Below are 14,447 nucleotides of genomic sequence, written 5' to 3'. Positions count from 1 at the left end.
CCTAAGTTAATACATGCAGATCAGACGGGCTTTGTAAAGGGCAGAGCCTCTGTTAAAAATATCAGAAAGGTTATAACAGCTATACACTGGACAAAAATTAATAAGCAAAGCAATAAAGATAATATAATAATATCAGTGGATGCCGAAAAAGTGTTTGATAATGTAGGGTGGGAATATCTGATTAATGATCTGGGGAAAATTGGTATTACATGAACCTTTCTTGGTGCGATCAGAGCAATGTATAAAGACCCCAAAGCAAAAATAATGGCAGCAGGCTTACCATCACAGGAGATAGGACTTTTCAGAGGAACAAGGCAAGGCTGCCCTTTATCCCCCCTGCTTTTTAATATTGCGATTGAACTGCTTGCTGAATATATTAGAACTATGACGGAGTTTAAAGGGATCAAGATAGCCTTATTCGCCAATGAATTATTGTTTTTGTGTCAAATCCAGAAGAGGCTATAGAAAGAATATGTCAGGTATTTGAAGAGTTCGGAAAGTATTCGGGTTTTAAGGTGAACGCAGCTAAAACTGAAATACTAATCCTATCAAGTAAAAACAATATGAAATGGGAAGGAAAATGCCCATTCAAGGTAACTATAAGGAAACCACTTAAATATTTAGAATTCTATATTGATCCGGAGGGTAAATAATTTTACAAAAATAATTTCGTGGCACGTATGCCTAAAATAATCACAGAATTAGAGGGTTGGCAAAATGTACCACTAAATTTGTCTGGCAGATGTCAGATGGTTAAAATGATCAGTTTCGCAAGATTAATTTACCCTCTACAGATGTTACCAATATTATTGAAACACTCCGATGTTAAACTTCTAAATAATGCAATTTCTAGGATTATCTGGAGGAAAGGGAGAAATAGAATCACTATTAATAAATTATGTCTGAAAAAGAGTGGGGGGGGGGCTTAATTTGCCTAATATCAGAAAATATCATCTGGCCTGTGTAGCAAGACATGTAGGAGATTGGATAACTGGAAACAGCTATTACTTTATTACTTATGCCTTGAATTAGAGGAGCAGTTGGTATCCCCAGAGAGTCTCCCGGGGATTTTACATATAAAATGGAGAGAAATACCAATGGAAGCCAAGGAAACCCGCTAATTAAGGATATATGGGCTACTTGGAGAATATTGATAAAACAATTTGGGCTTTCATATACTTGCTCAAATTTTTTAACTATACAAGGGAATTTAAGGTTTCTTTCTGGAAAGATGCAGGCTTCTTTTCAAATATGGAGAGACAAGGGGATAAGAACTCTGGCCAGTTGGTGGATGTGAACAATGGTAGGGTCTTGAAGTTCTAAGAACTGAAAGAACAAATGGGACTGCCGCAGACACATCACTTCCCTTACATACGAGTGCATTATTGCAAGAGTTTGGAAAGCTATAAGTCAGATCTATTGGGAATAGATGTTTTTGATGCTTTTTTTTTTAAGGATGCTAATAGTACCAAATATTCTATTTCAGATTTATATGATTGGATTAGGGACAAGGACTATGGGAAGGATCTAAGAAAAATGTTCACTAGATGGGAAAAAGATTTCCCAGGAATTGAAGGAGTTTTTTCCGTTACTCAAAGGGTTAACTCAGGTTAGGAAAATGATAATTTCTCAGGAGTGGAGAGATGCAATACAAGAAGCTGCATAGGGGCAATTATGTTTTCGATATCAATTATAAGAGGATTGAGAAATCTAAAAATAAGTGCCCAAAGTGCTCCCAGGAAAGAGCAGATTTAAACCACTGTTTGTGGGATTGTCTGGTTATTTCTGATGTTTGGGATAAAGTTCTGCAGTATATACAAGAAGTTATTGGGGTAACTACAATAAAAGAGCCCTTAGCCTTGCTGTTTGGAAAAATAGTTGGAAAGAGGTCAATGTAAGTGTAGCCATGTGTAAAATTGGTGTACATATCTTCCTCATGCTGTGCAGTAACTCCTGTTAAAAGGGCAGGCTTGCCAGTAGCCATCATGGAGGTTTGCCCTCAACCCCTGTGATGTGTAAGATAGTAGCCAAGGAAGTGACAGCATGCTCTAGTCCACTATTAGTGACAGAGGTGGGTTGTTTCTGAAAGCTGATATATTGCACAGCACTCCCTAAAGTTAGTCAGTCAGAGCCATGTGGAGTGTCTGCAACACTGTTGCAGTGTGTCAGAGCAGAGCCAGACAGTGCAGTGTCTGATGCAAGAGCTGGAGGCTGTGCAGCTGAAGTGGCAGAGAGACAAGCTGCTTACACACTGTGTCCAGGGACCTGGCACAGTTGTGGTCTCCCTTAATGGGAGAGCTGGACCACCAATTTAGTTAGGAGCAGAAGGAACCTTCCAGAAGATGGTCAACCCAAAGATGAGCGGCTAAGTGTTGACCACTATGAGGGGCAGCCTGCCCATAATTATGTTAATAAAGGGGCCTGTGTTCACCGCAACCCTTCTGTGTGAGTGTGGAGTCATTGCACAGAAGGAGGCACCACAGAGGAGGTCCTCATCAGATACATCCCCCTGCAGACGCAGAGATCCTGATGAGGTGGAGGCGCTGCATCAGATGTGAGTAGGACTCAAAGCACACTACCTCAGCGCCTGTCTTGCTGATATCCCCACTAACATCATGCGGGAGACTCAGGAGTCCTGTAGCCAACAGGTGCACCACAAGACACAACCATGTAATGGGGACCGGGTAGACCACGGGGCCAATCTGAGATTGGGTGGGTCAAGGGGGGTCCAGAAAAACCGTTACATAAGGAACAATGTCCCCAGGCTAGCAGAGATTGCTTTGCTTGCAGCAAGGAAAACAGTGATGGTGAAATGGATAAAGCCTGAACCCCCCACTTTAGATATTTGAAACGATTATCTGAATAAATTGATGATGGACAAATTTAGAAGCTGAGACGAATAAAAAATGAAGAACAGAGAATTAAAAAAAAAAAATGGGAAAAGTTTATAGATTCTATGTCACAACAAGATCGGGAATCAATCATACAGACATTTGACGATACCTCTTGGGGTCTCCTCAGACTGATTGCAATGGGGCACAGCTAATTTCGCCCCTGAGGAAATTTGTTAGTATATTGCTGATGGGGGAGATAGTAAATGGGGAATTTTATGCCAGATTCTGTTAGGAGGATGTGTGGTGATAGCTTTGATGTTAATCTTTAAAAATGCTATTATCTGTTTTTTCTTTTTATTATTATTCGTGTTAATGTGTTGAATTTTGAAATCATAAGTATGATGAACAATACTAAAATCAATTTTGTGTAAAAGTAAAAAAAAAAATTTTCAACAAAAGTGAAACGCGTATTGCTGTTTTGAGTCCTTTTTTTGTGTCAGAGCATTATCATTTTGAGTTCAAATGTTTTCCATTCTTGAGTGCTTTTAAACATTCATTCGAAAATTTGGATTTTTAAATCATTTATGGAATAATCTCTTTTTCATGGTGTGTTATTGTTTATCTGTGCAGGTTCATTCTGGTTTGAAGTTTTTGCAGGGATCCACCACTATTTGTTTTAATAAATGCTGTGGCCATTTTCATCCAAATATTCTGTGTCTGCCCATTTATTACGGATTGCGGGGGGGGCAGCGGCTTGTTTTTAAGGTTAATTGTAGAATTCAGCAATCAAACGGGTTGGGGGGGGGGGGAGAATTAGGAAGCATCAAATTCTGCAAGTCTTGCTGGGTCAGTTCTACTGTACCTAACGCGTGTAGACTAAGAGCATCAATACATAGTGATTTGTATCTGAAGTCTCGTTTTCTTGCACAGGTGGGTGTTTGTGACTAAGAAAGGTTACCAAGAGACGGAAACGTCCATTCAGAGCTCTGTAATCACCAAGCTGAAAGGGGTCGCCTTTACCAACACCTCTGAACTTGGCGAGAGGCTGTGGGATGTGGTGGATTATGTCATACCCCCGCAGGTCGGTATCGCTTTTCGGTAAATAAAAGCGAAATAAAACAGGATGACTAAATTATTCATTTTTTTTTCTTTTAGGGCGAAAATGTCTTTTTTGTAGTAACAAATTTGATTGTTACGCCTAACCAGAGGCAGAGCACATGCCCCGAGGTAAGAAATAAATTCCCCGATTTTTTTTTTTTATTCATTAACCCGTTATTATTTATCGTTTTATTTATTTAAATTTGATTCTCTGCAAACCGTTTTGACAAGCTTCAAAGAGCTAATAATGTCACCAGATGAGTACACTTCCAGTGAAATATCGCCAGTGAGCAAACCATGGTGCTAGAGCCCTATTTATAGTGTCCACAATAAGCAAATCTAGTGATTTTAGAGAATTGTGTTATTTAGCATATTTAATGAAATTGCAATGCGCATTGACTTAATGCATGGTGAATTGTCTACGAACCCTGACTGAGTTGCAGCTTTTTCGCAGCTAAAAAACGGACAATTTTGTATGGTTCACAACCTCATGCAAAAGATTAGCACATCTAAAGGAGTTAATAACTCAAACGTGGTTAATAACTTAAGTGCAGAGCATATCATTTGTTTCCCCATTTGATCCATAGCCATCTCTCTACTACCAGGACCAGGAGCACTGCTTGGTACGTTTTACTATTCTTTGAGAGCGTATCAAATAGTAGACATTTTTCTCGTAGGATATAATGTTTTTCTGGTACAGTAAAAAAAAATATATGCTTGTTGCAATATTTCAAAAAAGATATACAAAGTAGCATATTGAATACTTGTCAGGGAGAATTGGTTTCCTGTGTTTATTGCAAAAAAATATTACCTGGGGGTTTGCATCATTCAATGGGGCGCAATCAATATGATGTACCTCTATGAGGCTGTCCTGAGACTGCCCGACCAGAAGGGACGGCGCTCGCAATGCGTGAGGAAACAGATACATTTGTTTCCTCGAGCGACAGCCGGTTCGCCCAATGAGGGCGAACCAGGTCCCGTGACGTCACGGCCACGCCATGCCTCCTCGTTGCATCCAATTAGAGCGCACAAATTGCTGAAGCCACAGGCAAGCGTGAAGCCACTAGCGCGGTCACGCGCCTGCACGCACCCACCATGGAGTCGGTCTTAGAATATTCAAGGTTTCAATCTCAGCATTTTGCTCCTCATCACTATGGTGTTGTATTAGAAGGAACAGTATTAGAACTTGTGTGCCTCCTTACTTGCAATGGCAATAAATATGTATTTGTATTCTTTTGAAGTTGGGGCAACAAATATTTGGCCAATTGTTTGAAGATTTTAGTGGTTGGGTCAAAGAGAGAGAAAGAGACAAAGTAAGAGAAATATATATAGATTTGTAATGCCTGGGATATTTTGGCAATTTTACTACCTTTTCACAAGCAGTATAATTCAAATATTGTCCAGTTTAGCAAACGTGTAACAATTTCACACATCTCTATCAAACCGTGTAAAATGAATATATATTTATTTGCCACGTTTTAGCATCCTCTTCTGCTGCTGTGTTGAATGCAAAAAAATAGTATTTTAACACCTCTACAGCCAGGTAGTCCTGCAAGGATAATGCAACCCTCTCATAGCCCTAAATGTACATACGCATTGGAAATTGCAGTTCCCAGGTAAAGGAAACATCCCTGAAAGAGATGAAACTACGGTATGGTTCTAGTTTTAATGTGTATATGCTTATGTTACTTTGACATGTCATCGTTTTGTTGAGTGATGCTTCTCATTTTTCTGATTATTTGAAAGTGGCTACCTCATAAAATGAGGATTTTGTTAATGTGAAGGAGTGATTCTCGCTGGCTGCCAAAAAAACAATTGCTTCTTGTATTATTACCATATTTTAATTATACAGCAAGCCTATTTCTATAGCTTCATCACGTGTCCCTTGCAACGTTTGTCGTACGATCTACAAGGGCATGGCAGTGTTTGGACGTTATAGGAATACCAATTTATGAGCTTGGCCATGATGAATGGATCGGAGTTATATACCTGCTGTGTAGCATATTTTCTTGTGTTAAGTATGCATCCGTTTTGTCAGAAATGCAATAGATTCCTGAATGATTTTTTTCATATATGGAAATTCAACAATAAGACTCTAATTCAAATCTTTGACTATTAATAGCCTGACCTGAAACTGCTTTGGCCAGGACTTTCTGCAGTGTGGGGTTGTTGTTGGACTTCATTCTTTATCATTATTATTGCAAAGGGAAGCTGAGGAGGAGAAGAAAATGACAATCCTTTTGCTATGGTGCACTCCCCATTAATTGGAGTTCAATGTACAAGTGGTAAATCACTAAGCATACAGTAGCTAAAAGACTAGCAGTTAATCTTAATCTTGCAGTTAATCCTATATAGGATCTATTAAACGTGCTGTACCAGATATAATACCCTTTAGTATCACAGTAAATGGTAAGAGAGTTGCAGTAGGTAATGACTGATTAATACTAAGCTTTAATGATGATGACTAAAATAATTAAGATAGAAAATGAAACAGATCCTAGCTGGACTAGGATGAGGCTGTCTATCTATCTGCACCTGTGATGTTATTCAGGTATAGGGATAAAGGATGGGCTGATAACTAATTAATAGCTGCAACTTGGAATGGTATACAGCTGCTAAAGGTGTAAAGCTCCTAAACATACACACAACTTGAATAACAAAAACAACCGTATGGTGAACTTAATCATACAAATACTGCAGTTACTGTAGCAAAAGCGAAATTAAATTTGCCGTGGCAATTACTCCTACCCAGGCCCTGAAATATGCTTTTTGCTAGAGAGAGAACATATATTTCCCAGGTGTCTCTCCACGTATTGTATAAAGGGAGTGGGGTTTTTTTTGGGGGGGGATATGTCTAGTTAACTCTAGTAAAATAGTATCTCACTACTCCAGCTCACATCATTACGTTGGATATCTATGTTATACATCAACAGTGAGACTAATCACACTGTTTTTAATTGTCCTGTGCTTTAGATTAATAGGAAACAGAAATAATAATAATAATTTTATTTTTAATCTCTGTCCGTGCTTTTGCAACAGATTTAAGGCCTCGTTCACTTAGCAGCAGAAAGGGTTATTATGCACATGGTAAAATGACATTCACTTCACAGGCACCGTGCACTAAACTGGTATTGGGGTTAAATAAGGCTCTGCGATGTAATAATGTAGTTGGTTTCCTTTTCAGACAGGCCATAGAAGTTTGTTTTTCGTTATATGGTGCAATCTCTAGGACAGGGGTGCTCATCTGCAGTCCTCAAGCCTCCCCCAACAGGCCAGGTTTTCGGGATAACCCAGCTTCATCACAGGTGGCTCAATAAGAGGCTAATCTAAGACTGAGCCTCTGATTGAGCCACCTCTGCTGAAGCAGAGATATCCTGAAAACCTGACCTGTTGGGGAGGCTTGAGGACTGGAGATGAGCCCCCCTGCTGTATGAGAAATCAGGATTATTACAGTAAATCCTCATGTCACAATTTTGCAATTCCCTCAGTCAGGCTTTTTTTTAATTTTAATTCACCAAGTTTTAAATTCAGAGAACCAATATAATAAAGGGAGCGAATAATCTGGGTAAAGCAGCACCCAGAGGTGCACCCAGCACCTAGAGGTTCTTAGTTGGACTTTCACTTGTTGTTTGGGGCAGGTCAGTGGTGCATACAATCCTGTATGTGTAATATGGGCACTGTACGTCGCCATGGCTCAGTCTTACAGATCTGCAAAAATCTCATTGTTTTCATTGTTTGTCCTGGAACAGGATTGTATATTTTCTGTGTATTGTTTCTGCTCTCAGGCTGCCACCTCTCCCCAGTAAAGTTATGTTTCCCTGTCCTGAAGCAGCCAGTGCTGCTATGTAATTGCAACATAGTTGTTACAATGTAACCTGTTCCACAAGTCACTAGTTAGTTGCCCATGCAACTTCTCAATACTCATAGTTTGAGATTGGTTTAGCCCTCTCCCTCTGCCCTTCTCTGTTAATTAGTTTGCCCCTTTGACTTGTTCCTGTCTGGAAAGGAAAGTGGGCTTCCTCTTATTATCAGCAGACACCGTGAGGAGTTCCTTTTTACCTTCCCCTGACAACAAAGCCACTTCTTCTCACATAGGATACTGTCACGCTTGTGCTCTCCACACAAGCAAGAGAGAAAGGGAAGGGACCCAATAGCGAGGTGGGGAGGCCGCAAAAGACACTAAGGGAGTGAGTTGCCGCGCAGCTGGGGATCGTCGCACGTAGTCACGTGACCGCGCCGCGTGCAGGATAATGCGCGATGCGTCCGGAGGTGCGGTGCCTGGCTCAGAGACACGAGTGATCCAGCTGCATGTGCGCGCATGCTCTGACAGCAGAGCGGGAGTGCGCGCGTTCTCAGGCACCAACAAGGGGGTTGTGGGAAGCCACAAGTGAGAAGCACAGGTGTCTGGAACGGGAACTAGGGACATGGAACATGGGCATGGAACTAGGAATATGAACATGGAAGGAGCCAGGGAGGTAGAGTCCAGAGCACAAGGTAACATCCACAAGGGGATTGCTTCTTGGAGGACGTCCAGCCTCCTTAAAGGCTTAGTACCAGAAACAGCAAGGTGCAGCGAAACTAAGTATAATATAAGGGTTCTTAGTCTAATCCATTTGCCAAGGAATTATAAGCCTGCTACCACGTCAAGGTGAACCCTACTAAGCAGGAAATCTTAACTCGCAGCTAGAGGGCGACACACGCCATACAGGGAGACATCAGGGAAACTAGGCATGGGTAGAGAATACGCCACAAGGGGGCATGAAGTTGACTCGCAGCTGGAGGGCGGCGCACGCCGTCACGTGTACGCACCACGCGTGAGAGAATGCGTGACGTGACCGGGGGTGGCCGGGCACCGTGGTACGAGTAGGGAACCGCGGGTGCGTGCATGCTCTATAAGGAGAGCGGGAACTGAGATGCGGCAAGTAAGGAGGGAACACGCCGCAGGGGGCGTGTTCCCCGATTCCTTACAGATATTTCCCTTCACAAGAGACATTTCCTACCACAAACTACACGCAAGTGCTTTTATATGTCTGTTAACTCCACTCATTAAAGTTGAAGAAAATAGAAGGACTTTGTGTGCTTTAAAAGGGGACGAGTTCATGCTACATGGACCTACTCGCATGCCACAAGCGAGCCTGGGTCCAGAATATTGTTTATTTGTTTTTTGTTTTTAAATTATGAAATCTGTCATCTTTTTATCCCTGCAGAGTTTTGGCATCCCGGACGCAGTGTGTTCCAAAAACAGTGACTGCCCAGAAGGAGAACCAGTTATATCTGGCAATGGTACAAAGTTATTTTATGACCATCAAAGCTGCAGACCAAGCAATATCCTACATGTGTGTTTTTTTTTTTTAATTAATAAGTTCTGTGCTATGAGAAAATACATGTAGCATTTTTTTTTTCAAACAACTCTGAATGACATTTTTAATGTTATAATGTAACAAGCATTTTTTGTTTCCATACCAACCATTTACAAAGTCACATCCCCTTACTCTTCTGAAACAGTCTCTGACACACCCATTTTTGAGCCACGCACTTTTTCTAGCAGTGCACCAATTGTATCTAGTGACTGCCCGTTCACATGATCTTCCCCACAGAACTTTGCATCTTTGGTCCTCTTCTGTTGCACGGGCAGCCATTTAGTGAACCCCGAGACGAATCTTCGCCGATCAATCACAGGAGAACGGATCGATTGGGAACTTAGCTAATTAGTTATCATTGTGTAGATTGTATTGATGCACATATTAAAGTGAAAACAAAAATTCAGTGTAAAAAAAACAACAAAAACCAGCAGCTTGGATTGCAGCGTTAAAAGTCTGGCAAAATACCTCATGTTCTTTGCACAAATATACTCCTCCTGGAGCAATGACTTTTTCTTGCTAATATTTTGGTGACAACAAAAGACAGAAAAGCCCAAAGCTACACCCACTATAACAAAAATACACAGTAAAATACCTATATATTCTCTTGAAAAAGGGTAATTTAGTTAAACCCTTTGGCCAACGCATTATACGCCTGCAAGCCACATCAAGGCATGACCAAATTTGCAGGTCCTAACACTACCTATCTGTTGGTGCAATGAAAACTGCTTTTTGGGTGCCCTCAGCTGGGATACTTTAGGGGCGCTGCGCCCACATCTCACCTGCCCCAGTGTTTCCAGATTTTACAGATCATCGTGCATATAATGTATGTGGGAATAAATAGTGCTTTTAGCTTCCTGATTTATTCAGTGGAGGCAATGGTGTTCATTCCGAGCTGCGAAGCAGGGGGTGTGCTGCAAAATAAGGTATGAGAGTAAAGCTGGGTCATACTATACAATAATGTGCTACTGTACCACAGGGCCTGTCTATAACCGAAACATTGACACTGCACATAAGATCAAAAGAGCTCAGTCAACATGTATTACAATAGTGCTAAGGACTCGGGACCAACAACTTTTAGGTACCTAGATTCTTCATAATGTTTAGCCCCACAACGATATTTGTCCTTAGCAATAAATTAAAAAAAAATATATATATATATATATATATATATATATATATATAGACACAGTATATATATTTAGGAATATTAATAATGATTATTAGGTGTCTCTATCATATACAGTGTCACCTTTCTAAAGGCCATAATTCTCTATTTGTTTGTAGGTGTTAAAACTGGACGCTGCTTGAAGACAGGAGTCCTTAACACCACAGGGACCTGTGAAATCTTTGCTTGGTGCCCTGTGGAGAAGAGGCAGAAGTCAAAGTAAGTTTAAAAGTCAGTGCAGAGAAACTCTTCTGTTGTTGCGGGAGAAACCTGACTTCAGAATCCAGGTATCGGGGAGCTCCTCTAGTCCTCTGCTGCTTATATACGGTCCGACACATGTATAGCATGTTCAAATTAGTGCCCTTATTTATGAAATAGTGTAAATAGTGCGTAGTCCAAATGAAAGAGCACTTCAGAACTGCTCCCCCCACACACATAAGATATTAAAGCTAGAGATGGACACGTGTCAAAATTTCCACCTGCAAATTATTCGCAGACTTTTTGATAATATTTGATTCGCGGACGAATATTAGAATGTCTGAAAATCAGACGATGAATTAATTTCGCCATTCCTTTCTGCGCATGTTTATAACATTAAATCACATCTTCGCGGGGGCGCCATGCGTGAATACTTTGCGCAAAGAAAATGCGTTTTTTGAAAAGAGGAAAATGTGTCTGATCTAAGGTTGAGACGCGAATAAACTCCATATTCTCGGCAAATTCGAATGTTGGCGAATAATTTGCCCGTCCCTAGTCTCAGCTCGCAGATTAGCAGTGCCCCTTACGTTGTATTTATTTTGTTCCTTGCTTTACATTGACTTTCAGATGAGGTTACAGCTTTATTTGGACTGTCTTTTCTTAATGTCAACATATCCTTTTACTTTGCTGACTGTGCTTGTTGTGCCAGCGAGCTACAGCATATGGGGAATGCTTAAATCGAGTAACAAGAAGAGTCAGCAGGGAGGAGTTTGTTGGCTCACATATAATAATGAGGATGTGTATAAATGTTTGCATCACTCATTTTCCTCCGGCTTTATACATTCATTAACATGCCAAGCTTAAGCTGCAATAACATAACTCTGAAGGTAGTAAACACTTTTTTTTTTTAGATTTAACAGACCATAAATAAAAGGATAGTAAATTACAGACGTGCTGCATGACATCAATATAGCCTGCTTGATATATAGCTGTATGCGGTAGCAAAAGGGAAGAGAGAAAGGAAGACCTAATGTCATTAAAACATCTCCTGACAAATTGCATCCTCTGAAATTATTATTGTGTGTGCTATTTGTGTTGTACAAAGTGCTCAATATTCTAATTGTCTTTATTTACCCGCAGGAGGCCTTTGCTGGGGAAAGCAGAGAACTTCACAGTCTACATTAAAAACTCAATACGCTTCCCGAAGTTTAACTTCTCTAAGTATGTATCCAGCTAAAGAAATGTCACAACCTAACACACTGAATAACTAGGCCCTGCTGGTATCAGCAGAAAATACAATTTCACCAGACCCTTGGGATAATGTTTCCTTATTTTGATCCGCCTCATCTACAGTCAGTAAAACTAGAGAGAGTTTGCTAATTGCTGGGTCGCTGCAGGTGCCTTTTGGAGAGGATCCAGAGGAGCACAGGCACTCTTGCAAAGACTAAAAGGTGGCTTGTTTGGAATACCCTCCCAGAGCAATGACATTTTCTTGCTAATATCATGGTGACTTAAGGCCTGGCCCACTTGGATACTGGGTGCTAGTTGAAACACACACACACACACACACACACACACACACACACACACACACACACACACACACACACACACACACACACACACACACACACACACACACACACACACACACACACACACACTGTTTCAGATCTGTTTGTATACATTTTTCTATCATATCATTAGTTGAACATAAATGTAAAGTTAGATTAACAGTAAATAAACATATAACAGAATGTATATGTGTAAAGAAATGTGTTAATATATGTGACTGTTCTCAGCTGCTTTTTGTGCTGCACTGAAGGGAACAATACCCAGGTGGAAACAACCCCCACCAGTCCTATCTGTTGGTGCAATGACAATTGCTTTTTGGGTGCCCTTAGCTGAGATACTTTAGGGGCTCTGCGCCCACTTCTCACCTGCCCCAGTGTTTCCAGATCATCGTGCATGTAATGTATGTGGGAATAAATAGTGCTTTTAACTTCCTGATTTACTCAGGGCTGCCTGCATGCATTATACCACATAGGTGTCAAGAACCAAGAACCGCATTGAGTGAGATCTCTTTCAATCACCGACAACAACTTCATCATTTTGTCCCCACTTCCTGACTGGGCCCTTTTTTTTTTTTTTGTAAATATTTTTCCTTTATTGGTGTCATACAGCGGGTAGGTACATGTTACAGAAACTGGCTAACAAGCCAACTTGTATATACGGCGCAGTACATGTACATTACATGGGAGAGGTAAGCGACACACAATAATCCCTTTTCCTTTTTTCAGTGATGAAAAGGAGGGGGGGAGACGAAGGAAGGGTGGATAGTTGGGAACGACTTTGGGAAGAGAGAGGGGGAGGACGGGGGGGGGGGAGGGTATGGGGGGGGGGGGAAGGATTTTGAGGTTCGTCGGGAGGGGGGGGGGAGGGGGGTTGCTGTAAGGTTTATGTGGGGGTTGGTAGTCCTGGCCAAGGTTCCCAGACTGAATAAAATTGTAGGGTTTTTTGTTTCAGCATTGCCGTCAGTTTTTCCATAGTCATAATTCCGTCTATCCTAGAGATCACTGTCCTTCTGGAGGGGGCTTTAATTTTCTTCCACGCCGCCGCAACACAGCATCTCGCAGCCGTCAATATTGCCGCTGTGAGTCTGGCAGCAGGGGCAGGGAGGTTGTCGATTGGTTTTCCCAGCACGTAGGTCAGCGGGTCCAGGGGTATTTCTATATCCAGGGTCTCGGTCAGGAGGCCCTGGATCCGGGACCAGAATCTTTGGATCTCCGGGCATGTCCACCAAATATGGGGCATGTCCCCCCTTTGACCACAACCTCTCCAGCATTCGTCTGAAGTGCCTGGGTAGATTTGGCTCAGTCTACTCGGGGTCAGGTACCAGTGGAATAATATTTTATAGATGTTTTCTTTTGTGACGGAACAAATTGATGTTTTGGTGGCTGCCTCCCAGATATCCTCCCAGTCCTCAAGGTCCAAGTTGGTATTTAGGTCTTCGTTCCATTTCTGCATATACAGGTGATTGGGGGGGGGGCTGGGATGCCTCGAGCGTTTTATATATCTCCGATATGAGGCCCTTTTGGTATTTGCCTTTGAGGCAGAGGGTCTCGAATCTGGAGCGCGGCGGGAACCTTAGGGTAGGGGACTGGGTTCTAAGGAAGTGTCGAAACTGTAGGTATTGGAATATGGGTAAATCGGGGGACGAAAATTTAGCTCTTAGTTCCGGGAGGGGCATGGCCTCGTCTTTTTCCAGCAAATCCGCAACCACTCTGATGTTTAAGCCTTGAAATTGGCTGAATTGGGTTCGGGCGCACCCGGGTGGGAAGTCCGGGTTCCCGAATAAGGGAGTCAATTGAGAGGGGGTTGAAGCTAGGCCGTATTTCCCTTTGGTTTTTAACCATGTCGACCACGTGCATCTCATAGCCCCGAGGCTAAGTCTCAATGATTTCTTGTTTTTGTGGGATGGGGACCACAATAGAGTTGGGAGGGTGTTCGGGGACGCGTGGTGTGTCTCTATCTCCAGCCAGCAATTGGAGGTGGGGGGGCTGTTCCATACTACCGCCTGCCTCAATTGGGCTGATTGGTAGTATCGGAGTATGTCCGGTGCCCCCAGGCCCCCTCTCGTCCTCGAGGCCAAGAGTACTGACCGTGGGACCCTGGCTCTCCGTTGTTGCCAAATAAACCTTAGGATATGGGCCTGGATATTCCTCAGTTCTGCTAGTGGTACAGGGACGGGGAGGGTCTGAAAGAAGTAGAGTAAACGGGGTAGGATAT

General features: G+C 42.0%; 1 protein-coding gene across 2 annotated transcripts in view; it reads left to right on the top strand.

Moving 5' to 3' along the window:
• The window catches only part of P2RX5 (purinergic receptor P2X 5), an 80,330-nt gene that overhangs the window by 43,620 nt on the left and 22,263 nt on the right, over nucleotides 1-14,447 (top strand). For both annotated transcript variants that reach the window (XM_075594150.1, XM_075594151.1), the window contains exons 2-6: nucleotides 3,765-3,915; nucleotides 3,990-4,061; nucleotides 9,140-9,215; nucleotides 10,580-10,679; nucleotides 11,799-11,879. In XM_075594150.1, coding sequence (XP_075450265.1) covers nucleotides 3,765-3,915; nucleotides 3,990-4,061; nucleotides 9,140-9,215; nucleotides 10,580-10,679; nucleotides 11,799-11,879 — 480 coding nt within the window. The remainder of the gene's footprint in view (nucleotides 1-3,764; nucleotides 3,916-3,989; nucleotides 4,062-9,139; nucleotides 9,216-10,579; nucleotides 10,680-11,798; nucleotides 11,880-14,447) is intronic.

This window comes from Ascaphus truei, chromosome 3 (assembly GCF_040206685.1).
Source record: "Ascaphus truei isolate aAscTru1 chromosome 3, aAscTru1.hap1, whole genome shotgun sequence".
Classification (NCBI taxonomy): domain Eukaryota; kingdom Metazoa; phylum Chordata; class Amphibia; order Anura; family Ascaphidae; genus Ascaphus; species Ascaphus truei.
This window is presented reverse-complemented; position numbering and strand designations above follow the sequence as displayed.